The following is a 26,519-nucleotide window of genomic DNA, read 5'->3' as shown; positions in this document are numbered from 1 at the left end:
CAGATAATCTAGGTGGCAGTTTTCTTTATCATTTTTTGTGGAAACAAATTTGTATTATTATCACTTGATCTATAGCACAATGTAAACCCTGATATTTAAAATCCAATTATTCTGAGAAGTGAAGTGTTTTGTCATTTGTAATAAGTAGGATGAAAATGGCTCGGCAGAGATGACAAGAAACTTGTTAGTGTCGCATGTGCTTATGTTAATCAGGAAATCCTATTGAACTTCCTGTCAGATGCACACACACACCACACACACACGTACAGCATAAACGGAGAATTCAAAGAAGAAAGCCCTGTTTTACAGGAACAAATGATCGACAAGTAAATGTTTGCTGTACAAATGTAAAAGGTCAGTTTCATTTTATATATATCATAAGGAACCATAATACACAGTGGAGAATGTGCTTCTATGTTTTAGCTCCGTCTGTAGCTATTTTTTTTAACTTCTATTCAACTACTGCCGTCTGTTATAGTTCATATGTAAACTTTGTTTGTGTTAATGATTTGCCAAATGGAAGTAATCAGATCTGTATTCTTATCAAAGTAAAGTATTTGAAAGCCAACAATGGAAATGTGAAACACTATTGTGGATTATGAAGTTTACTGTGTTCCTGATTCTGCTACAGCAGAATGTTGTCGTTGTGATATAACGGGAATCCCCACAAATCTACATCTGACATTTTGAAACATAATTTAAAGTCATGGGAATTCTCCACATATGATAACACAAACAACTTGTATATACTAATGTGTAACATTTTATACATGACATTTTACATACTGTAAACATTATGATACATCCCATAAAGTTATTTTTTTTTTAGACTTGCTCGTAAATTGTGGGTGGGGAACATGACTCTGAATCACATTTACTTATCTCAATAAGTACCAACAATGCAAGTCATACAACAAAAACTATGTAAATTTGCTTCAGTTCAGCAGACCTGTCTACCTTAACCCTGTCTACCCTAACCCTAACCCTAAATGATGCTTAAATAAATCCCTCAATGACTTTTACAGTGTTGCAGAATGCTACTAAAACATTACTTTCAACTTTTGAGAGCCTGCAGGTTAGGTCTAACTCTTTGTTCTCTGGACTGAAGGCTGACACTAGCTACAGTGACTTACCATTGCCTCTCAAGGAACAAGTGGTATAACAGGACAGTATGGGTCAGTCAGCATGTTCATTTCAGTAGATATCGCAATACAATACATACACGTTTTTGACATAACATCAACAGCTCTTCAACTTCTGTTGATGATGTTAGCTATTTTTTTTAATGTTTTACACTCTGGCCAGATAATACACATTGTCCTTTAATTAATTAATTAATACTTTTTTTACCACTAACATTTGGAAAACCGTGACATGAGAAACACAAGAACATCTGATTTAGCTTTCAGCTTTTACATTATGTATTTGATTTTCCATAATTAAGAATTAAACAAACAAACAAACAAAAAAGTATATTGTTAACAAGAAAGGTGCACAGCGAGTGTACTGGTAGTTCTGTTAGTTGTTAGCCAAACACACCAGCTATTGTTATCCTCCCCCTGTGGGTGCAGAGTCCCTACTGGCTTGGGGGTTGATTAAGATTAGTGAGTGAGGAGTCAGCAGGTAGTCAATGGAAGTATAAAACAAGCAATAAAGGGTGTTTTGAGAATGTGCGAGTCATTGGAAACATAGGAAGTCCTTGAGCATGCAGCAATAACTGGACACCCAAAATAGTATGCAGTTTGCTGCAGCAGAATGCGAGATTAACCGTGGACAGACACAGAGGTGCACACCCAATCATGGACACACCCACAGCTGATGATCCCCTGGCGCAGACAACAAATAGTTACTGGCTGACTGTAGCCAGTAGATCAAAACTATTTAACTCTGACAAATAGTGAAGAGCTGCAAACACACATCATGTTTATTTAGATGATTATTTCTCAACTCTGTTGATTTGGTCCGCAGAAGTACCCATGGATCTAAGTGAGGAGGAGTCAGCCCCTCTGGTGATCAGAGACCGGGGCGGCAGCCAGAGGTCCAGGTCTAGCAATGGTCCCAGTTTACAAGTACATCTCTACTTCCTACCAGCCACAAAGGATGCAACAACAATACACATTTCATCTGGCCAAATCTCTGCCGAAGATGTCTGCATCCAAGCAGGCAAAAGATGTGGTAAGATTTTACTGGCAAAACATGGGTCTGACTGACGGCTTCTCGCCACAAAACTGCAAAAAATGAATTACAAGGGTAGTCATTATATCATCGACTGGTCTATGATGATATATGTGATCTCTCTATCCAGGAATCTTACCAGTGTACCAAAGTGTTTTTGGTTTGGCATCTGCGGATCTCTCATTTTGGTATCCTCCATCGCACATGTTCAACACAGAAGAAAATGTACAAGTTCACTTTAGAGTCAGGTAGGTGAAAAATACCTGAAGCATCGTGCTCATTAACTTCAGAAATTAGTGTACATTATGCTATGTTAAGGTATTTTATGTATCATGTTCAAACCAGCAAACTTAATGTAAGTCAAAAAGTCTAATGTATAATTTGATAAGTTAACGCAGTGGTTAGAAATAATGTCATGTTATGCTGTACAATAGACTTATTTTTGGTGTACAGGTTTTTCTTTGGAAACTGGTTTGGACAAGGACCAGGAACATCGTACCGCTACAGTTTGACCAGAGACAGAATCAGTCCAGTGTTTGACGGCGGGGTCATTGATTATCTCTTTACTCAGGTGAAGTATAAAACATTTTAAAACATTTAGTTTATTGGCTCTCTGAGATACATAATTTAATTATATATTGTTTTCTAAATTAGTACATTTCATATCTATATCAGTATTTGTAATTTTCTTTGGGATATATACCACCAATATTCTTCTTTGTGTCTAATTGACATTTATCCATAAGTTGCTTGGGTAAATCTTAACATTCAATTAGAGACACTGGCATAATATTCAAGACATCCTCCTGAAATCCCTTACAAATAGTGAAAGTACAAAAACTTACTTTTATATGGTGCAACAAAAATGCATCAAAAGTGTCACTTGTTTCAAATATGGAAGTGTAAAACAGTACATGACATAAATGGTTGCATGTATTGACCATATATCAAAGAGTATGTCCTCACTGATTTTTTTTTTGGTCCATAGTTGCGAAGTGACTTCATTGCAAGTGAAGCAGGAGTGTGTCCACCTTTGAGTGCTCAAGAGGAATGCCTTGGCCTTGTTGTGTTGGACTTGTTGAGAATGGCCAAAGAGCGCAATCAGAGCGTAAAAGAGCTCTGCAAGACTGTCAGGTATTGACATTTGGAAAATGTTTTGCCAAAACCAGGCATCACCATTTCAAGTTTACAACAACGAAGAAGTTTATAGAATAACATTTTTCTCTTTCAAAAATATGACTTTCATACATTTCTATTAAAATGATTTGTTGTAGATTGCAGTCATTACAACATCATACTTGTCTTCATCTTTCAGCTACAAATCATGCCTTCCTATGTCACATCGCCATGACATTCAGAGACGAAACCGCCTGTATCGTTATCGAATCCGAAACACCCTCAAGCGTTTCTTAAAGAAGCTTGGCAACTGCTCGGTAGATGAGTGCAGCTTGAAGCTGAAGTACCTGATTGAACTGGCTGGGATCGTGCCCTCTCTGGGAAGCGAAACCTTCCAAGTTAATCCTTCTTCCTCCCAATCACAGTCAACTTTCTCTCTCGTAAGGATCACTTGGGAAAGTGGAATTGAAACCAGTGGAAGTTCTGATCCCGATGGGGCATTGGTAAGAACAAGTTCAACTTAAGATTGGGTGGTAAGGAGGCATTGTAGTTAGTTAAGCTTTGTTTATAAACGCCGTACTGATGCCGGCGCAAGGTGCGCAAGCCAGAAAATCACGCAACCACATCCCGACGTGGTGTGCGAAAGCTCTGCGAGTTGATGCGCTGCTTGGTCGAGCACTTCTTAATTTTTGTAACTAGGCGTGGTGCGCATAATCAGAGCTTTTTGCAAATAGTTCACTGATAAAAGCACCAATAAAAGCACTTTGACAAAGAAGTCCAATACATTTTTTAATGCTTTGGAAACAAGAGGTCTTAAAAGATACATTTGAGTACATATTTTGCAGCCAGATTATAGTGTTTATATGATAGTCAATCTTCATTTCTTTATAATGCATTTAATATTTTATTTTACAGAGCTTAAATAAAGACAATAAAGTTGTCCATGAATCTGAAATATGAGTTTACTGTTAATAATTCCTCCACGGCATTGCAGAGGTTGGTTTATGGCGTTTTGCCGTTTACACTCATTGTCCTCGTGCTTTTTCACAGTACATTTAAATTTTATGCCCACTGGCATTTCGGAGAATAATGCAACAAACAGTGCGTTGAAGATAAACGCCTTTGATTGTGCTTGTAGCTCATATGCCATCTGCGGAGGCTCATGCTACTGTGCCACTGCTTTAAACTGGCAAGCCCAAGGTTTTGTCTTTGATTTAGTGTCTATATGCAAAATGTAACCCAACACTCACCAGTGGTCATACACCCCACCCCCAAGTTAAGAGATGTTGTTGAATAATTTTTTTGTTGTTTTTTTTGGAGTGGAACACCTTCTGTGATTTCAAAGAAATCATCGACATTGGTATAAAGAGGGTATGCCATGAGCAAGTTCCCCAAGACAGCAGGATGGTGACAATAACTCGAAAAGATGACAGATGCTTGGTAAAGGACATATTTTACATTCAACACTTTCCCAATTATTATTCTCTGTTAATTGTATTTTGTTCTTCAGATTTTACCGTTTTTATTTGATACAAAAGATTAAGTCTATTTATTCTTTATTTCCACAACAGGAAGCCAACTTCCAGAGTCTCAAGGAAGCACTTTCATTTGTGTCTCTCATTGATGGCTACTTCAGACTAACCACAGACTCTAGCCACTACTTCTGTCAAAACATTGCCCCTCCAAGTGTTCTGGAGGGGATCAAAAACCATTGTCACGGCCCAATCACGTGAGTCATTTTGATAAATATTGAATCAAATACCACCATTAACATGCAGTTGTTTGAGATATTTCCCTTATATCTTGTATTATCAGATCAGAGTTTGCAGTCAACAAGTTGAAAAAGTCAGGATTTGAAGGCGGGAAGTTCCTTCTCCGGCAGAGTCCCAGGAACTATGACAACTTCTTCCTCACTGTTTGTGTTCAGGTAAAGGTTCTTGTTGAAGCAACATAGAAAAATACTGATTTAGATTTTACTCAGAGGAGGTAATTTACTAGTTATGTCTGTGCATGTTTTTAGTACTTCATAGAACTGATGACAAAAAAAGATGCCGTTTAACTATTCAGTATGTGACAGTCTTTGCATAATAACATTAATTGAATAAACAACAACTTGTGATTGCAAGTACCATTTCTAGAAAGCACAGGTCTCAGTTTGTTTCATAAAAGTTTATCTCTATGCAGATGACTTGTTTTTCTGAACAGAAATAAACTTGAGAGAAATTTCTGCATACTCAAATGTCTGCAAAAGTAATTCTCATGTTCCCCTTCCCCGACTAAAAATTGTACAGTAACTACTTTTGCACTCTTTCTAACAACCTCTTCATTAAAGAAGGTTTGATGTAACATTTATATTTCTGCAGACTCCACTTGGACTTGACTATAAAGACTGTCTCATAATTAAGAATGAGCATTACAATCTTCCTGGAGTCCAGAAATTATTTACCAGCTTGAAAGAGCTCATCAGCCATTACCAACACAACAAGCTTCTACTGGCTGAAGTGCCTGTCAAGTTGGCCCGCTGCTGTCCACCCCAACACAAAGGTGTGTTTTCCAAGATATGATGAAATCACCAAATATACGCCCCTACACACACACACAGGTTGACTTATGTCAGTCTTTCAAATACAAAAATAATATTAAGATAACTTCATTCTCTAATAATTCTGTTAGACTTAACACTTCAAATTTTTTGCTTGAACTGAGATATGTGCCTTCTGATTTCCAACCTTCACAGACGAGATAACAGTGAACATGTTTTCTGCCTTTCCAACAGAGCTCACTAATCTGATCATCATACGCCACAGCAGCTCTGTAGAAGCTCAAGGGTCTCCAACACCTCAAAGGAACAAATTCAGTCACATCCAATTTCACATGATCAAATATGAAGACCTGAAATGGGTGAGTGTGAAGACATGACTCCAACTGAAACAAGCCTGTTATTCTAGTACCACTAATATGAATATCAATACTAGTCTTCCACTTAATTGGCATCAACATTACTTTTACAACTGCGTTTTTCCAGTTTTTCTACCACACTATTACCACTGCTGCTCCAACAAGTCCAACCACCATAACAACTACTATTATGCGACAAATGCTGCTACTACTGCGACCACGACGATACGTTAGTCAAACTAATATGAAAGGTACTTCATGGTATTTATGATTGATGTATTTATTAATGCAGTTTCTGCATGCGTTTTTTATTTTAGGGTGAAAGCCTTGGACAGGGATCCTTCACTCGAAATTTCAAAGGCTACAAAACAGACATCCGTGATGGGGAGAAACACGTGACACCTGTGTTCCTGAAACAGCTTGACGTCGTTCATAAAAACTGCTGGGAGGTGGGTTTCTTCCGATTAAAATGTATTATTATTCATAACTATTTTGTGAATTACTCGTAGATATAAGAAATTCCTTTTGACATAATACACATGCTGGTTTTTTTCGTTCTCTCAGTCATTCTTTGAAGCTGCCAGCTTGATGAGTCAAATTTCACACAAACACCTCCTCCTTGTCTATGGTGTTAGTGTTCATGGAGTCAAAAGTAAGTTCAAACCAAACTGCAGAACCCTCCACAGTATCCCTTTATTTGCTACAGTTCATTTGCTGTTTTCCTATCAGCTTCAAGAAGCTAATGTTCTTTATGTTTTCTAGATGTGTTAATGTTCCGTAAATAATGTAAAGGTATCGGTACAAAGTGAGAGTGAAATCCAATTGTTTTTGGTTAACGTTGATTTAGTTCGAAAGTATTTGCAGGCTTTGTTCCTGATCTGTAAACAACAAAGAACAATAAATTAATGATTCTCTTCATGTCGAGCAAAAATAATAAACTTCAGAAGAAATCCTCATTTGTCTCTGACTCAGTTGCTTGTCTGTGGGTGAGCATTTCTGACCCGTTGTTTAGTTTGAAGTACAGCTGTAGAAACAAACCTCACTGTGCCTTACAGACATCATGGTGCAGGAGTTTGTTGAGTACGGCGCCCTTGACCTTTACTTGAAGAGAAGGAGATCTGTGTCAGTGAGCTGGAAACTTGACGTTGCCAAACAGCTTGCGTCTGCCCTCAACTTTTTGGTAGGATAAATTCTCCAATTTAGGGTATTAACACCAGATCTTACAAAAGTAATGACAATGCAGTTACATGTAAATGAGTCAACATCAACATGTAACTTTCTTGCAGGAAGAAAAGAACATTGTGCATGGAAATATTTGCGCCAAAAATCTGCTGCTGGCCAGAGAAGATGACCCGTCGCAGGGCAGTTCTCCTTTCATCAAGCTGAGCGACCCAGGCATCAGTGTCCCCATGCTGGGCAAGGACGGTAAATCAAGGAGGGTTTTCCAATCCCCCTGTAACCATGTCCGCCACCATCAGGTCTATTTGTAGTAAAAAATATTATAAGAGTAAGAAGAGAAAAGAGATATCTGATAAATTAAGTTGTACATCAAGATTAATTCAGGAACCCTCAAATGAGAAATAAGACTTTATTACATAAACAAAATAACTTTGTAAGTGTAACACATCAAAAATATGATACCTTGCCCTTGTGCATTATTCATGTTTGTGTGAATATGCATTTGTTTAGTGATCCTGGACAGGATCCCCTGGGTGGCCCCTGAACTGCTGGACGACCCGGACAACCTGACTCTGGATTGTGATAAGTGGAGCTTTGGTGCCACTGTGTGGGAAATCTTCAACAGTGGCAACACTCCACTGCGAGGGTGGGACTTGGACAAGGTACTCCCACTTATTTCCCGATGAGTCAAAAAACTGGTAGGGTAACAGGTTGTCAAAGTACTGTCCCTTAAATAAACTGCATGTCAGTCTAAGTGACTAGTACTAGTTCAGAAAAAGAAAACTGTATTGAAAGTGTGAAGTGCTTATGGGACTAAACCTGTGGGAAAGTTCTCAATAGCAAACATACAGTTTACAATCTAAGCTTTTGGGCAAACAGACAAGTGAATGATGTGAGCTACTGACGTGTTTTTTGTAGAAGCAGCAGTTTTATGAGAGCTCCCAGCAGCTGCCTCCCTCCCAGTGGACGGAGCTAGCCGAACTTGTCAGTCAGTGTATGGACTACCAGGCAGACTTCAGACCCTCCTGTCGTAGTATCATCCGACAACTCAACAGTCTGATCACTTCAGGTAATCATGCGTATCACTACTTAGCTGATAATGAATATGGCCAGTTTAAACCACATATTAACATTAAAAATGTCAAGTTTTCTTTTCTTTATTTCAGTTCAATAAAATACAGAAAATATAAATTGACCCAGAAGAAACTTTCAGTTTACTTTGATCCTTTGAAAAATGGGTAGTGTTTTTAGGGAATGAAGCTATTCAATTACATAACAAAAACAGAAATATCACTTATGCTTTCTTGTTTCATGGCAGACTATGTTATACTTCACGCTACTGAGCCCGTTGCAAAGAGCCCTGTGCGGAGAACCTCAGCCCTTGCTCAACAGGAGCAGACTTTGTTTGAGGAGAGACACCTTTGCTTCATCTCCTCTCTGGGGAAAGTAAGTCTATGCTGATTCGATGTAAGTGCCTGTTCAGAGTGGGCTAATTGCTAGGACACCGGAAGACCTGTTTGCAGCGTTGTCGAGAAGCGCTCACTGACTCCAGGGAAGTGAAAAAGAGATCGGTTGTAATATTAGTATAGCCAGCATCCAGCAGCAAAGTGAACAGCAGTTAGTGAGCCACGGCCTGTACAGGCCTGCTGCGGGCGACCACAGACTGTATATTAGAAGTGGACATCACCCATTGGTTCCTTCATCTATAAATAGATTATGCTGAGATAGTGCCACCAATTGGCCAAATGGCAACAAATTTGTCAAGGTCACTCAGACGACATATCTTCACATTTCCACCAAATGTTGCCTTCAGGTGATATATTTCTTTGTAATACAGCATTTTAGAAAACTTTTGAGGGCCCGGCTCGCTCCAGAGATGTTCTGTACTCAATTTGGGGACAATTGCTCAAAATTTGTAGGAGGAGCAGAGAAAAAACAGATTTACAACATTTTAAATGGCGGAAAATCAATCTAGACTCAAATTGGCAGGACTTGTATGGTTCGATTTGTCTGGATTTGTTATTCTGAGCTTTACAGTTCCAGCGTTCCAGATCAAAAAAGAAAGGTTGTAGTTATAGGACCACCTTCTGGCCAAATTGCACCAACTTTGACACTGCACGTCCTTCCGGTTCCCTGCAATACGCAAAGTGTGAAGTAGATTGGATGAACGGCTCAAGATATGCCAAAGACATACCCAGTGACAGAGAGACAGAGATTTCTTGCTTTACAGTTAGATGTCAGCTACAACTAAGTTACTCAAACCTTTTTCAGGGAAACTTTGGCACCGTTGAACTTTGCCGTTATGACCCACTGGGCGATAACACTGGTGAGCTGGTTGCTGTGAAAAAGCTGCAGCCCAACAAGAAGTCGACCTTGGAGGACTTCAAGAAGGAGGTCAACATCCTCAGCATTTTTGAGTGCGACTACATTGTCAAATACAAGGGAGTCTGCTACAGCACGGGTAATAAAAACACTCACTGCAAACATAGCACACAATGTACTAAAATAATCAACTTAAGTCAAGGAAAAAAATAGTTAGGTTGCTTAGATTTAAAATATCTATTTTTAATTTCATATATTCTGTTTGGAAAGAGTCCGTTTTTGATCCCTATTTAATAAATGTGTGAGCTCACATTTTCTAATATAAGGAGACGCATTAGCCATAACACTGTCCTAACTGGATGTGAGTGTTCGACTATCGCGCCTAACATCAGATGCTCTCTCTCTACACTGAATCAGTTAAATATGCACTTATGTTACATCATGTAAACATACCTATCAGCTGTGTGCACGAGATCAGACTGGAGACGTAACTTATTAACTTATTTTCTTCTTTCTCGTACTTTTAGAGTATACGCGTCCTCTTCATGATCCAGGATTACATTTTAAATCAAAACCCTAAACTGACACGATCCAGAGTGGCTGATTAAAGGAATGAGAAGTGTTTGTCTTCTGGGTTTGGAAGGTTTTCCTCTGCTGAATGATTTAAATGTTTAATGTTTGCCTTATCACAGGTCGCCTCAGTATGAGTTTGGTTATGGAGTACCTGCCGTACGGCAGCCTTATTGGCTACTTGGATAGTTACCGACATGTCAACACCAAGCGGATGCTGCTTTTTGCTTCTCAGATCTGTAAGGTAAGAGTCAGATATGAGCTCAACTCCTACAAAATGTAGGAGTAAGCTACGTTTCAATTGATTGTGATTAATTATTGGCTGAGAAAATCTTGCAACTTTTACATTGATCATTCAAGTATTGTGACTTTGAGTCATTTTCTAAACATGCATGCAATCTAATGTTACTATTGCGAGAAAATGTGGATGCCTCAATCGGCAAAAAGAAAAGTGTTTGTTTTGAATTCACACGTAGTCCCACAGTAAATGTATCTCTGCAGAAATGTAGGAATTTGACTGAATCCTGAAAGAATTGAAAATTGCTTTGGTAATTCCTTGAAAGGAATGTCCCAGAAAACAATCTCAACCACCTTTCATGCTTTACAAACATAACATTCAAACCAACAGTAAGGAGTTCAAAGCCTTGCAGGATGAGCCTATACTATCTTGGGAATCCATTAATCAACTTAATTTTCACTACCTGTACCAAAGGTTTATTACACAGCATGAAATAATAGGGAAAAAATGTATTTAATTTTCTTCTATTTTATTGTTTACATCTTTTTACAGGGGATGGAGTACCTGCAGACGCTGCGTTATGTGCACCGAGACCTCGCAGCCAGAAATATCCTTGTGGCCAGCGAGTCGCTGGTGAAAATCGCTGATTTTGGGCTGACCAAGATTATTCCTTTTGACAAGGAGTACTACCGTGTCATGCAGCCTGGAGAGAGCCCCATTTTTTGGTAGCGTTCCTCATGTTTGAAAACTCAAATATTATTTAATTCAAAGTGTTAAAGCAGACTTTCTGCAGTTTTGGAGGGTTGTATGAAAGCCGTCTGTTTGTTGAATCAGAATCTGCAAAACGTGGCTAGCTGGTTCCCCGTTTCCAGTCTTTGCACTAAACTAAGCAGCTACTCAATGTAGCCTTATATTTAAGTTTTCAGTTCCTGGAGGTCCACCTGACCATACACTGCTCATTTAATGCAGGTACGCTCCAGAGTCCATCAACGAATCCATATTTTCCCACAAGTCAGATGTCTGGAGTTTTGGAGTCGTTCTTCACGAGCTTTTCTGCTACTGCAACACAAACTACAATCCAAAAAGAGTAAGAAGGTTTAATGTCGATACATTTATGCATGGACAATATTTCAATTTTATAAAAATAATTGTTTCATCATTGTGGTTTTTCCCATTTTTAAATGTTTCCTTAATGTCACTGTTTTAGCTATGTATGCAGGAGATTGGACACTATGTGCAGAGTCCATCAATGCATCTGGAAACCATTCTGAAGAACAACTGGAGGTTGCCGGCTCCTCCAGACTGCCCTCCCAAGGTATGTTTCCCCTTGCCACTTTCCTGCATTCTCATACCCCTATAACAAATATGCTGTATCATTATGATAATTTCACTGTAAATCACCATTGGTGAGTTGAACTATATACCACACAAATATCAATAGTTATTTGCTCTGTCGATTATTACATTTTTTGTTTTTGTAACACCAGGTGTACTGTTTGATGAAGCAGTGCTGGGCGTATGACTTCGAGGAGCGACCATGTTTCTCCAGCTTGGGGAAACAAATTGAAAATATCATGCAGGGAGAAAGAGAGAGCCCTAAAGGCTAACAAAGAGCCCTGTTGCACATCACAGATTCAAATGATGATACACAGGTCTCACACTCAGCAGTGGACAATATCAAGTTATGTTAGCATTTACATACTGACCTGTTAGTGACCAACATATAGGCCACTCCCTAAGACCAGTGGTGGAATTTAACCGCATTTACTCAAGTACTGTACTTCTGTACAAATTTGAGGTAGGGTACTTGTACTTAACTTTAGCATTTCCATGTCGTGCAACGTTATACTTCTACTCCACTACATTGCTGTAGTGTACTTCAGTTACAATACACATAACAATTCCTGTCCAGTGAAAACAAAAAAAGGTTGATTTTGAGTGTTTGTTATAAACTGAAGGATGAAGTGTTCCTTTATGTGTTGAGAAAATTGTCATCGTGCATTTCTGCACAATGAGTACTTTTGATATTTTTTGTAAATATTGCTCACAATACATACATACTTTTACGTGAGTAAGGTTTTGAAAGCAGAACTTTTACTTACAGAGGAGTATTTTCACAGTACGGTATTAGTACTTTTACTTCAGTTAAGTATTTGAGTGCTTCTTCCACCACTGGTGTATTTTTGCAGGCATTACCCATAATTCAAACACACACTATTTGAACATACTCACATAAGAACATGTTATTTGGTTCATTTTTGATTATCGGTATTTGACGAGTTTGGAGTGAGAATGTGGTGGCCTGGCAACAAAAGAGGACACCATAATTATCAAAGGCAGATCAAGAATAGAAATAACATGAATGTAACTTCAGTTCTAAAAAATACATGTGGTACTTAGGAAATAAACATATATTGTTCAGAGCGATAACAATAAAACTCTCCCTAACCACATTTAAGGTCTTAATGCTGACCTGCCAGGCAGCTACTTAATGTGCTCAATCTGGAACATTCCATGTTTTCTTAGAGTTGAATATATTTAACTTATATTATAAGTATAGAACAAATCTGTACCGCCTCAACGCTCAAATTACTTTTCTACAGAATAAAGAATTATGAGATTATATTTGGGTAACATTTCAAGAACAGTATTTACTGGAACTCGTTCCTCATGCCTGAATTATATTATCATTAATGAATACTGTATGATTTAGAAAATGCAATCTACACTTCACTGGGCACGGCAAAGCATGTATAAGACGTGTATGTATGACTTTTGTATGTGTCTAAAGGAGTCTAACTTCTAAAGTATTACAGAAGCTGAAAACAGTTTTAAGGCTTTGCTTTGTATTTCTTTAATGAAAAAGTATTGAAAACAAAAATGCTTTTTGCATCTAATTTTACATTTTTTGCATTCATACTGTGATATTTTTAGTGTCACTGAATTATTTTTATCATTTTGTAGTCTTATTTACATCATTTACTGTGTTTAAAATAAACCAATTTTGTCGGAAGAAGCTTTTGTAAATGTTTATTGAAAACACTGACTCCAGTTCTCCGTAATCCCTAAGCACTAATGCGTCTAAATTAAATGGCTGAAAAACAAAAGATGAATAAATAAATTGTGTTAATATGTTGTGTGGCTCTAGAAATGGTCTCATGATTGGTCGATCTGCCACTTTGGTCCAGACTGAAAATTCTAAATTATTGGATAGATTGCCATGACATTTGTTACAGATATCTATCTTCCCCAAAGGATGAATCCTGATAACTTTCGGCACCCTCTGACTTTTGCACTTGAGCCACCACAAGGTTCACATTTGTAGTTTTGAGAGAAATATCTCTGCAACTATTAAGTGGGTGGTAATGGAATTTGTTGTAGAGGTTTATACTCCCATCAAGATGAATTGTGACAATTTTGATGATCCCCTGACTTTCCATTTAAACACCAGGTCCAAATTTGTTGCCGAATCCAAATGTCTCTTTTGTTGCCTAACATAACTTAACTGCACATAGTTATTTTAAACCCAAACATGTTTTTACTTAACCTAACTAAGTGGTTTTGTTGACTAAACCTTGATTATTTTTGTAGCGTAATGTGTTCCTGACTGACGAAAAAAGTTGCGTTGAGCAACACGAAAAAACTTGACAACTCATGTCAATCAGCACAAAACCAATTGATAAAAGTTTGTGATTAGGTTGGACTGTTTTCTTGCAGAGAGAGTATGTGTATTTCCAAGGTCTAGTTTTGTTTTGTTTAATTTAAGAGAGCCATTGTCCCATTTACAGATTAATGTACGTTATGGATTTAAGGTTCTAAATGGAGGCACAAACAAACCAGGAAAAAAGGGATTGCAATAATTTGTGCCATTTATTAAGCCAGAAAATTATGTGAAGTTGATTGATGACGATTGCTATGGTTCAAAGCAAATAAATATATAAAATACAACATCTTGCTCAAAAATCCTACATTATCTTTAAATCACGCTAAATATTTGCACATTGAAGTACCATAAATAATGTATATATAATAATTAACTAAGTACATGTACTTCATCATTATCAAACAAATCAGATCAAAAATTATCCCTTAACCTTCATGTCAATACTGAAACACACTGTGACCCAATCAGTCTATAAATGCAGCCTCCGAAGGATGCGGCCACTGGATTGGGATACAGCTACTGTATTACCCAACCTTATGACATTACTCCAGCCTGTGGACCTACAACCAAAGCTAGTCATATTAGCAGCGCAGCATGCTAACGTTAACGGGAAAAATAATCTGCTAAATCAACAGTAACTTAAATTAACATAAAATGGCAAAACATACAGCTCCAAGTTTGAAGTTGAGTCACAGACAGCCGATACAGGCTTTTAAATGAGTTATCATTTAGTTTAGGTTTAGGGTGTGAAGGGTTTGAATGTTGAGAAAGAGCTGTTGTGAGGACATTTCAGTTGTATGGCTGCTTTCCCTGCAGGTATTGGAGGTGGGCGTGGCAGAGGGTCTTCAGCAGAGTGGAAACACCTGAGCTCATTAGCAACACTGGCAACACATGGGCCCTGTGTGCCAGTGCACTCTTTTAAAAACCCTCTTTGAGGTGAGCTGGCCCCGCTCTCCTCCCTGAGACGCCAATGTGGTTTTTGGTTGACATTAGGGTTTGGTTCTACACTAAAAATGCTTCCTGTAGTTACTTTACCACCTCCAATATACCCACAAAATCTGTTACTCTGTCCCCTTTTTCATTTTCAATCTCCTTAATGTAATTTGTTCCCTGCTTGCTCCCTGACTGAGAATAAAACGTAGTGCATTTTTCCCCAGCTACTGCATACTATCGCTCCCACACATTTTCCCTTTTCTTAGTTCTCCAATTCAGGTTGAAGCTGAATATAGTGTGCCCGCTCGTGCTCAGGGACATTTTCTATTTTTTCCGCTTTAATTTCCCAAAAAAGTAATTTTCATGTTTTCTCTCTTCCATTTTGTAATAGTTAATTTCTACTTAGTATATATTTCTACTTAGTATATTGTGTAAATTAATTAGTGCTTGTACTTTTGCTCTGAACTCAATAGAAGTGCACTGTGTTAGCGTACGTGCTCAAATGTATCTTGCTGTTCATCCAAGCAGTTTGATACCAAATGTCTGTAACATTAGCCATTGGCCCCCACCCTTGCACTCTTTCTGTATAAAAATGTGTCCCCTGGGCACGCGCTTCTTCCTCGCTCAGACTGTTTGCACTCTTTGTGATGATTGAACCTTCTCCGACAGACAATAAATACTCCAAAGACAACTTCTGCTTTTCGATATTTTTAATTTCAGCACTAAGAGACTCCCACAAAGCGGGTATCAAATTTTCCACCACAATATTATCACCAAACTTAATTATAGCAGCATGTTCGCATACTCCAATAAACTTATATTTTTGATGCATCGAGACTCGTGTACCACACATTGAAAAGCAAACTGACCGCCTTGGAGGTATCATAGGCTCCGGAACAGATCCACAAAACGGGTCCGGATTGGAGTCCACTTGCATAGCAGGACGGATCTGGAACGGATAACCATCAAAGATCCAGACCAGATCCTACCCGTATCTGCTCATGAAGCAGCTTGTCCGCCAGGATCCGATTTGGACCTGTTAAATAAGCGGTTAATTTTTCCTCGGATCCGATTTGGACCCGTTCAATAAGCGTCTCATTTGGCCCGGATCCGATTTGGACCCGTTCAATAAGCGGCTCATTTGGCCCGGATCCGATTTGGACCCGTTCAATAAGCGTCTCATTTGGCCCGGATCTGATTTGGACCCGTTCATGAAGCGGTTCATTCGGACCAGACTTGTTCCGGATCCCTTATTCAAAACTACAGAAATATCTCAAATCAAGCTGACCAACATCTAGATTGCTCTATAAAAGTGTGAATACTCTTTATAATAATAATAAAATGATTTATTTATTGAAGACTTAAAAACTACAGTTACGCTGGAGAACATAAATGCATAGTTTGTGTAAAATCCCTTGTGCATTTATATCCAACAGTGGACTCTGCAAGTAACAATAAAATCCTCTATATAAAAAAAGATTCCTTTCAGCAGCTCCCTGGGTTCTAATCCCAACTCTCCATACTGACTATCTAATAAAATCTTTAAAAAGAGGTCATTACAGCCTATATATTGAATAGGTATTAATGGAAAAAGGAAATGTAACCATTAATAGTATCAAAAACAGTTATTTTTTATTAAATTAAATCCATTTAAAAGGATTTTAGAACATTACATGTATAAAACATACAAGTTTAGGCTTTGTCAGTAGGGATGCTGACAGTGGCCCGTCTCCTGGAACGTCCCCTGTCTGCTGCCAGGTTGAACCACCTAATTGAGTGTTTCAGAATCTCATCTGTGGCAGCACGTGAGACATGATTCTTTCTGACGGTATCTGTAATCACACAAGCAGATGATACAAAATCTTATGAACCGTCAGTGCAACACAATAGCAGACATGCAGTCTAAAAGCTAGTGGCTGTCTGATATTTTAAGGTGTTCTATGCTATATTCAGCTACAGGATGAAGCTATTGATGAAGAAGGGGTTTGAGGCTCTGGGCCTGATGGGTCTACTGTGTACAAAATGACAAAGGGTTCCACGGGTGACAATATAGGAGAGTAAATTACTTTCAGTGTGCTTTTATGTTCAATTTCAGACACTGAAGTAAGGTTCATGAACTTGTTAAAGTCAGCATCCATGTATTGCAAACGAAAGTCCTCTTTCAATTGAAAGTGTCTTTATTACCATATGCAGCTCTTCCACCGTTGCTGGAATTCCAGAATCCAAGGGTAATTTTCTTGAGTCAGACTCATCACCAAAGATGATCCGCAGTACAGCCGGACCTGCCTTTTAATCTACAGGAGAAACGAGAAACCAATATATTAGTTATATTTGAGATGATAATAAATATAATTTTTGAGAATTTTTCAGACTATTTGGCCTAATGATGACGAATCTTTTCAACATTACCATCCTCAAACCCCCAACCATGTACTCCACAAGGGGGTATGGGTCCACCAAGTCACCAAGCTCAATTATGGCAATCTCTCCAGTGGCTGAGGCAGACAACTCAAATCCACCATAATGCTCCAAGAACATACATCTTTTACGAGAAAACCTAACTTTTCCTTAAGAATGCACAGATGAATGATCTTATGAAATTTAGGCAGTTCATCTTCAGATCCGTGTACAATAAGCATCCCCTCACTGTAACATATACCACTGCAAGACACATTTTTTGCCATATGAACCTCAGTCACATCTGGGTATCTCTGCTTCAGTGTCAACAGGCATGATTGAGACATTTGTGACCTCCAAGGATGACTTCTTGAGATTGGAGGAATGTGTGCGGTAGGCAAGCATGAACTGTTGTTTAATAGCTATTGAACGTGGTATATTCTTAAAGCAATTAGTATGACGCGCAACCTGCTTGAAGAAGCTATGTTTAGCCTCAAATCTCATCGTCCAAAGTGCAATTAGAGGTCCGAAGCAACGAATCATTTGCGTATAGTGCTCTAAATAGTGATGTTTTGGTAGGAGCTTAATTTGTGGGAAGAGTTCTAGATAGCGCTGTCTGTGATCATAGATCTTGGCCTCCAGATACACAATGGTCTCTTCTGTGTGAACAGGGGTCACAACCAACTCAACTATGTTCTTAAGATCTAGAATCACCTGCCATGCTGGGTCCTCTTCTGGCAAAATTTGCCCAATCACAAAGGGAAGCAATCTTAGCAATGTCCAATTTTCATGTGCATTGCCACCAATAGTGTTGCGAGATGTGAAAGAACGTGGTATGGCATGAGGGCAATTGGTTTTGTCCCCCCATTTGTATGGCAATGTCTGGATCAATGTGTTAAGGCCATCAAGAGTGAAGAATTCTTTGGAGATCAATAGACTAATACAGCGTGCAAGTTCAACTGGAACAACACCCTCAAAGAGATCGTGCACAATGTCAGGAGGATAACCAGTGCCAACATGAAAATACGAAAGGTGCTCTGTTAAAACACTTTTTTTACACCACAGCAAATGGTTGCATTCTCTTGAGCAGACTGGACTTGAAGATCATGGATTTCTCTTGTTCTAAGTTGGAAAGCACCTGATTTGACATCCTTAGTCTGAAATTCCGATTTATCTCCAGTACAAAACCTGCATATTGACCCAGCAGAAAAACTCAACAAATCCACCTATCCCATGGGCTCCAAGAGTGTCAGCTATTACACACTGGACAGAACCTTTAACAGACTGACCAAGTTGAGAAATAAAGACACCGTGCTCTTCTAATATACTCAAGTCTTGCAAGAGAGGCTCCAACACTTTCTCATAGCCATAGGCCTTGATATCATCAGATTTGGATAGAACAGCTAAGTACATTGAGCTTAGTGTTGAATGGGAACCTGGTGGCAAATTGCCCAAAACCCAGTAGAGACCACAGAGTTTGTGCTTCTTCCGAGATGTCCCAAGAGGGTTACAAATCTCAAAATCATCTACATAAAGATTAACTGCTATTCTTAAACCTTCACTTGACAGTAAAGAGTTTTGTTTACAGTACTCACCATCTCTTATGGTTCTGTACTCTTGGGGACAAGACAATAGCTGGTCTTGTATTGTTGGAGTTTTAAGATGTTCAATGACACCCTTATGAGAGAGCAAATGTTGCAAAGATTGTAATAGAGGGATGTATTGATATGTCCTATTCCTCTGGGCATGTAGAATTTACTCAACCGGCTCTAAAACATCAAAATTGGAAGTATAGTACTGTGTACGTTTTATATGCAGTAGCAAGAGGGCCATCCGTTGCAATAGCTATTCCCAATGGATTAGATTTGCATAGAACAGTGGAAAGCTCTTCAACTACTGACTCTTCCACTTGTAGTTTATGACTTTGGAATACATCAGCAACAATAGCTTTTGTGACAGGCAAAGCTTCTGTACTTAATATGTAGTGAAGTTCAGAAAGGACCTCATCAATAATTGCCTTTGGAACGTGAACAATATTTTCCAACTTCAATAAAATGCAAGCAATTTTCTCTTCAATCAAATTTGGCAGGTGTATCCCCGCAGCATCACCACGACTTAGCGTTTCATATTCATTATCTGTATCCACAGACTCTGTTGGCCCAACTGCAAAACTGTCTGACTGATGAAACTAACTGTTTGTACTGACGACATTGGCTTTAAAGTAATTTAATTAATTTAGCTTGTATTTCCTGTTTTTGTGTGTGTTGAATGTCAGGTCGTAATACTAACCACGGAGTTCCTAGCTTGCGCAGTGCCAATTCGTACTTCATTAAAACTACAGCAGAATTCGCCTGGCTTAATGTTATCAAGGCAGTTTCACAATTTGTGGTTACGGTAATATTACAGAATGCAAGCGTTATTTGACAGGGGTAGAGTACACCAAAATAAATAAAGTTACTCACCAAAGAATGGACTTTCGCCTGAGTTGGTCAATCTTGATGCAGCCTGTTGCAGTCAGCAAAAATGACGTCTAAGAGCGTGAAATCTGGCACATGCGCAAAGGGTAGTCTCTAATGAAACATTTATTTTGCATTGACACACCCACCATCTAACCTAAATAAGTCTCATAAGTGAAACTATGAAAACATTTTGTGTTACTAATATTAAATATACATATGTTTATTGTTTAAATAGATATATTTAAACAAAGCAAACAAAATTTAAATGCATTACATCTAAGAAGGGCTTGAATCGTTTTTTGAGTGAAAATTCAGCATTTTGTATCTCTCTGGCCAAAATCCTGGACTGTTTAATCTTTACTCCATCCATGAGGCGCTCCTTTCCCGTCATTTTTTGCATCGTCACCTCATTGTTTCGGCGTTTTGTATCTACAACATTACCTTCTTTATTATTTCTATGCTTGCATCATTTTTAAAAGGGTCATTACAATTATTATGAGCGATATTGAAGTCGCTCATAATAATTGTATTTACATTGCATTTACTTAACTTCTTTAAAGAACTCTCCTTTTACATTAGTTATTCGGTACATATATATTAATTAATCCATATTCTCTTCCTTGACTCTCACAACTATTATTCTTCTTCCGCCATCATCTTTGTATATTACCTTTACATTGTTAAAGGTATTTGCTTTCATAAACACCGCAACTCCACACGAGGAACTGGTCCCGTTATTTATACCCCCCACTGCGTTAAATGATTTTTGCAGCTTACATCCCATCTTGTCTCTTGTAGACATATTATTTCTGTTTTTATATGATTTAGGATCGAGTGTATTTTACTTTAATTCTGGAGCCAGTTCACATTCAGTGAGGTTAATTGGAATGCAGCTGTAATATGCATAATGAAGAGGGAATTTTTTTTTGCTTTGTTTTTCTTTATTTTGCCTTTTCCATACATCGTTTACCCTGGTGATGTCCATTTCATAGTCCAAGCCTTCTGTTGTCTGGGGGAGCGGGTTTGGCGATTTTCCTTGCCCTATTTCAGGCTCTAGTGTGGCCGCAGTGTCGGGTACGGTCGAAGGTCTTACTTGCTCAACTACAGATGGATTATTCGGGGCTTCAGCCCTTTTTTTTTTTTTAAATATAGCTCTTTCCCCCTTTCCCTCCTGGCTTATTTACCAGCTTTCTCTCTCCTTTTTCCTGGGGCTTGGACCCAGTATTTTATTTTGCTCGCCCAGCCTCTGTGGTCATTTCTTCTTCCCATTTTTTTCAAAAGAATCATTATTTGTACCTTCTCCTTCATTTTCACTTTTATTACACAAGCATTCCTCCATATTATTTAAGCATAGTCTGCATTTTTTTCCCCCTTCCCACACATTCCCTTGCACAGTGTCCCTGCACCCCACACTTATGGCAAAGAAATTCCGGCCATTCTCTGAGGATGTGCCCCGACTGTATGTACACTTTCGTTTGCTTATCATGGATTACTCTTAAGTATTCCGCACCTAGCGCTGTACTGAATTTAGTAGAACGAAGCAGGGACTGGACCTGGTCATTAAATTCAACTTTTAAAAACCTTGTTCCGTCTGCTACCTTAGTTCCCGGCCACATCCTTCTCCTGATCGGGGAGGCTGCCGACTCTCCCCAGCCCGGCAGCTTCTCCAGGATGTCCCTGTCCTCTGTGTAGAACGGCAGGTTCAAGAAGGACACCACCAGCTCGTTGTTGTTTAGCTCCCTGGTGTGGACTCTGGTCTCCCCGATTTTGAAACCCTCCAGCAATCTCTCCCTCCCTCTCGGATGACATTCTCAACTTCTCCCCTTTCACCAAAAATAGCTACTCCCCTGGTATTATTTTCTCCATTATACACATCTCTGTGACGACCCTCCTCCTATCATACACTAGGTGCCCGGTTGCGTTTCCTTTTGTTACAGGTGCCGATTGGAGGCTCGTCAGCAGGATGAGCCACACCTGTGCCAGTGTGGCTCTGCCATGAAATACCCTCTCCAGTTGGCAGCTGGGTCTCTCGGAAAGGAAGATCTTGTTGACTGGCTTACGACAGTTGTGGCTGTCTTTGTGTAAAGTGCTGTTAACCTTGGGTTACTTGTTTTTGGCGAGACAAATAAATTACTACTTTTGGCCGCCAGCTCGTTGTCTCCCTGTTGTTCCAGTTTCTGAGCCAGGCTGTGACATCTCCCATCCACTTTCTCTAACTCCTTCGCACATACTTCACATTGTCTTGTGCACAGTTCCTACCTTGTCCTCCCTCCATTTCTTCCACCCTCTCAGGTGCTCCCCTCTTCCGACACCGATGGTCCCTCAGGCTGGGCTCCTTCAAATATCTTGCCAGACTTCGGCTCCGAACTCTCCTTCTCCCCTTCCCTCCGACTCCTCAAGGTTCTCCCCCGCCATCTCCCTGGAGGATGCTGCCGGCTGGTTCTTCTCATCGGTCTCTGTCACAACCTGCACAGCCGAATTCTCACTTTTTTGAAGGAGAGATCCGTCTAGAGAAACAACAACAAAGAATACTATAGAAAAGGGTATTGGGCATCTTAATATAATATTTATCTATTATATATTGAATCATGCCTGAGGCGACAAGTGCCAAATCTATACGAGATTGTTTTAGTTTTCCCTGGACAAATTGATGCCTCGAGAAGCCTCTACCCGCCATGCGTCTATAAGATTGTTACTTGAAATTAGATTCTTTAACGTCCCTCTACTGTCGTTTTTAAAATGTATTATTAATTGATAAATCACTGTCATTTAATGTAACATTAAAATCTCCCATTATAATCGTATTATTCGTTATCCATTTAACTAATTTAGGGAAGTATAGTGAGTAAGTATAGTATAGAGTATAGTGCCCCTGTCCATTGTTTCTGCGTGTAGTTGACCAAGTTTTTATCCCAATTAGTCTCTTGCAGGCAAAAGACATCTGTGAGACCGTTCTGATTCAAGACTGAGTTAATCTTTCTAGTGTTTCTAAAAGTGATTGAAGGTGCTCGTTGAATTTCACTCTCATAAATGTCGTGCCATCTGTCACCTTAGTCCCCGGCCACAAATGTCTTTTGATAGGGGAGACAGCCGAGACTCCCCACGCATGCAGTTTGGCTTCAATCTCCGAATCTTCAACGTAGTACGGCAAGTTAAGAAAAGACACCACCACTTCATCATTATTAATCTCCTTAGCATGCGTACTAGTCTCCCCTATCTTGAAACCATCCATAAGCCGCGCCTTTCCTTTCGGGTGGCTCATCATGACTTCGTATTTATTTGCGCTAAAAAACCGGCAGGCCATGAGGGCACCGCACAGGTGTATGATGCAGTTCATAAGCTCCATCATGGCAATTGCGTTCTCCCCCTCCAACTCAACACCCAGTCAAATTCTGATTATTTTTCTCTTTCCTCGATCATTTTCTCCAAGTTCTCTCCTTATTTTAGGCTGTCCGTCACCTTTTTCAGTCAGTCATCATTATCGTTTTCCCGTTCCGTGTCTGGTTGTCATATTGGTCCGTCATCATAAAACAAAAAACTCCCCTTTCATAAAAGTGGGGGTTGGGTCAATAATGAAAAAATAAATTTCCCCCAAACAGTGTAACACTGGTGGGGGTTCTAGATACGTTTTCCAAACAAAACTGTCACTCAGGACATTGAAAAACACAGAATGAAAAAAAAAAAAAGAAAAAAAAAAAAGACAGCTGCCAACCGGTGCCGTGGGCCAAACAATCCCTGCTCTGCTCACATCTCTGTTAGTTCTCCGTGTGGGAATCTCCGTGTGGGTAGTCATCAGGCCGGTCCGGGTCGTATCTATCTGTCCATTCATCGTGGGGGTGTCCGTAGGGGTCGTCTGTAAGCCAGGCCAGGTCCGTTGTACCGGTGGATCAGTCATCTTGAAAAAAAGAAAGGCGCTCCTTAAACAAACAATTGTAAAAGGAGGAAAACACGCCAAAAGTGCGGACTAAACACTCCCCCCCCGTACAGTGAAACACTGACGGGGGTACTGGAAATGAACACTTAATCAAACAAACAAACTACCAACTAGGTCATGTAAGAAAAACGAGGAAAGAGTAAAGAAGCGGGAGCAAAAAAAAAAAAAAAAAAAAAAAAGGGGTGTCTCCTCAGAGACTCACTTCAGCCGTGTGGACCCACAATGCACTCTGCTCAGAAACAATCAGAGAGGTATGGCCGTAAGCGAAGAAACATCCCACTAAAGGGCCTTTTAAAGACACTCCAACAGCACGCTCTGCTCTTTTGTCTTCCTACAGACGGAGCACCTGCAGATTTTCCGGAACACAAACAAACACACTCGCTATGGTGAAAAAGCAATTGCCATTGATAACATGCTCTGTCAATGTTACGTTAATACAGGTGTAACTCACAAAAAATAAAAAATAAATTGTGAGTTTATCGTCATTTTTGAAATAAACAATATTAAAAAGTAGCAGGTCAGGATGTACTCTTTACAGAGTATTTGTAATCCATTGACCAGGACCACTTCCATTGTGTGTACATTGCCGTACTGCTTTTCGGGTGTGCCTGTCGGTGTCCACTGAAGAAGCAGCATCGCCCTCTGCAAAGAGTGTAAAAAAAGCTTACAGCACCTGGTATTCCCAGGCAGTCTCCCATCCAAGTACTGACCAGGCCCTGCTTAGCTTCCGAGATCAGACGAGATCGGGCGTGTTCAGGGAGGTATGGCCATAAGCGAAGAAACATCCCACTAAAGGGCCTTTTAAAGACACTCCAACAGCACGCTCTGCTATTTTGTCTTCCTAAAGAGGGAGCACCTGCAGATTTTCCGGAACACAAATAAACACTCGCTATGGTGAAAAAGCAATTGCCTTGATAACATGCTCTGTCAATGTTACGTTAATACAGGTGTAACACATAAAAAGTTATATACATTACTCAATATACATGTTTGGACTTTTCGGTACAGTATTTACATTGTAAAAAACAAGTAAACAATGTAAAGATACTTCAAAAGAAAATATCTTGTAAAGAGGAAACAATCTCAAAAGGCATTTTCTGAAATCAAAAAACTGAAATATTTCAAACAAGTACATTTTCAAATTTAATACAGAATTTTTTTCGAGCAAATAAAATACGAATAAAATAATAAGTCCCCTCCCCATCCCTCTTCTTCATTCATTCCAGACAAAAGCTCAATGTGTTTTCTGGTGTGTTTTTTACAAATGGTTGCCTTTGTGAAAAGCAGTGTGTCCATAGAGTCCTTGCTGTCAACAAAGAGTGGCATGCCTGGCAAATGCCAGCAGAATGTTAATGAGTGGAACGTTTTTGTCTATCAGCCCAAAAAGCGTGATCCAGTTCCACTCCGTGTCAGTCTTCATTAATCCCCATGTTACATTTCTCATTCAGCAAGGCTCTGAGCCTTGGACATTGCAGAAAGATGTGCTCTAGGTCCTCTGGAAACATTCCGCATACCTTACAATCTCTTTCGTATACATTTTTTGTTTATCTGATGCAGAATAACGCTTGTGAAAATCCTTCTGTGCCTGATTTTGAAGTCTGTGTTGAAGATTTTTGCATTTGAGTTGTAGGTGGGAAAGATTTTCCCCCAAGCTTTTTCAGAAGTCAGCCTTCTGATTTTTTTTTTTTTGTTATTTGGAGTTTGTACCAGTGCTTTGTTTTGATTTCTGTTATATCTTTGGATTGACTATCTGTAACTAGAAGGCACTTCAGAGAGTTATTCTGCACCTTACACACCTGCTGCTTGAGCAGCTCTCTCCACTTAGGGGACAAACTCAATACGACATTTTCACACACGGTGAGTATGTTGTTTTCTGTATAAAATGCCTTTTTCTTAAGGTTTTGAACACTCTTTCCTCATTTACATCTCCTTTCTCATTCAGGATATGTTTTAGCTGCGTCAAACCTGCCTCAACTAGATGACACGACCTTTCCCCGATTTGTAAAACTGGGATTGGAAAGAAAAGGTAGTCATGTGACCATGACCTTGCATATCATTGGATTATCCCTCTAACGCGACGACGTAAGCAATTAACGTAAAATTTCACTGAAATAAATTGTAGTTTTGTGAATTGTTTGTAAAATACAAGGTAAATTCATCACAACATAAACTTGGAGCTGATGATACTTTGGGTACTAACACTTGTGTTTCGGGCTTCCAGGGTTTGGCTGCCCGTGCATATGTAAATCTCCAGCTACCTACGGACTTACCTGTTGCTTGCCTGTTGCCTCCTTGACCAGCTGGCTCTCAGTGGTCCGACACTCTTTAGCGGTGCTTCATTCGCAGACATTGAACACGCGGACAGTAACTGGAAAGCAAAACCTTGCGATAAAGGGGAAAATAGAAGGTCCTTATTTCCTTCAAACATTTCGTCGCCCACCTGTTCCTAATTGTATGGTGACGCACATGCGCAGTGCAACTGTAGCTGCGATATCGGAGGGTTACAGCAGATGGCGCTAGAATAAAGGGATGGTGGCCGCTCAGGTGCTCCTTGGCTGCAGGAAAGCCACGTGGGATAGTTGTGCCATGACAGTATCATTTCTGAAAAATGTCCTTCCACTACTACCTCAAGTC

General features: G+C 39.4%; 1 protein-coding gene, 1 long non-coding RNA gene and 1 pseudogene across 3 annotated transcripts; 1 reads left to right on the top strand and 2 right to left on the bottom strand.

Annotated features, from left to right (window-relative positions):
- The first annotated feature begins 242 nt into the window (after positions 1–242).
- On the top strand, positions 243–13,406 carry jak3 (Janus kinase 3 (a protein tyrosine kinase, leukocyte)). Of its 2 annotated transcripts, none has more exons than XM_031859610.1 (24): positions 243–354; positions 1,969–2,175; positions 2,306–2,423; positions 2,629–2,746; positions 3,164–3,309; positions 3,491–3,794; positions 4,612–4,731; positions 4,863–5,020; positions 5,107–5,218; positions 5,655–5,835; positions 6,068–6,192; positions 6,507–6,638; positions 6,754–6,841; positions 7,245–7,369; positions 7,476–7,614; positions 7,879–8,030; positions 8,287–8,437; positions 8,687–8,814; positions 9,640–9,829; positions 10,383–10,504; positions 11,051–11,223; positions 11,468–11,585; positions 11,706–11,813; positions 11,986–13,406. In XM_031859610.1, exons 2-24 carry the CDS (start codon positions 1,977–1,979, stop codon positions 12,103–12,105), a joined length of 3,327 nt encoding a protein of 1,108 aa, XP_031715470.1. In that variant the 5' UTR covers positions 243–354; positions 1,969–1,976; the 3' UTR covers positions 12,106–13,406. The 2 variants fall into 2 exon arrangements, with proteins under 2 accessions (XP_031715470.1, XP_031715469.1); XM_031859609.1 differs by having other exon boundaries at positions 4,609–4,731.
- A 3,246-nt stretch (positions 13,407–16,652) lies between these two features.
- On the bottom strand, positions 16,653–24,092 carry LOC116390234 (uncharacterized). The gene is made up of 4 exons (XR_004213148.1): positions 23,700–24,092; positions 22,211–22,458; positions 17,280–17,389; positions 16,653–16,927 (listed from the first exon to the last, which is right to left on the bottom strand). It is a non-coding gene; the product is annotated as an uncharacterized LOC116390234 (long non-coding RNA).
- Positions 24,093–24,546: 454 nt separating this feature from the next.
- Positions 24,547–24,660, bottom strand: LOC116390312 (uncharacterized; annotated as a pseudogene).
- Positions 24,661–26,519: the final 1,859 nt, after the last annotated feature.

This window comes from Anarrhichthys ocellatus, unplaced genomic scaffold (genome assembly GCF_004355925.1).
Source record: "Anarrhichthys ocellatus isolate YVR2014 unplaced genomic scaffold, GSC_Weel_1.0 scaffold22, whole genome shotgun sequence".
NCBI classification, from domain to species: domain Eukaryota; kingdom Metazoa; phylum Chordata; class Actinopteri; order Perciformes; family Anarhichadidae; genus Anarrhichthys; species Anarrhichthys ocellatus.
Note: the sequence above shows the minus strand (reverse complement) of the source record. Positions and strands in the feature narration are given on the sequence as shown.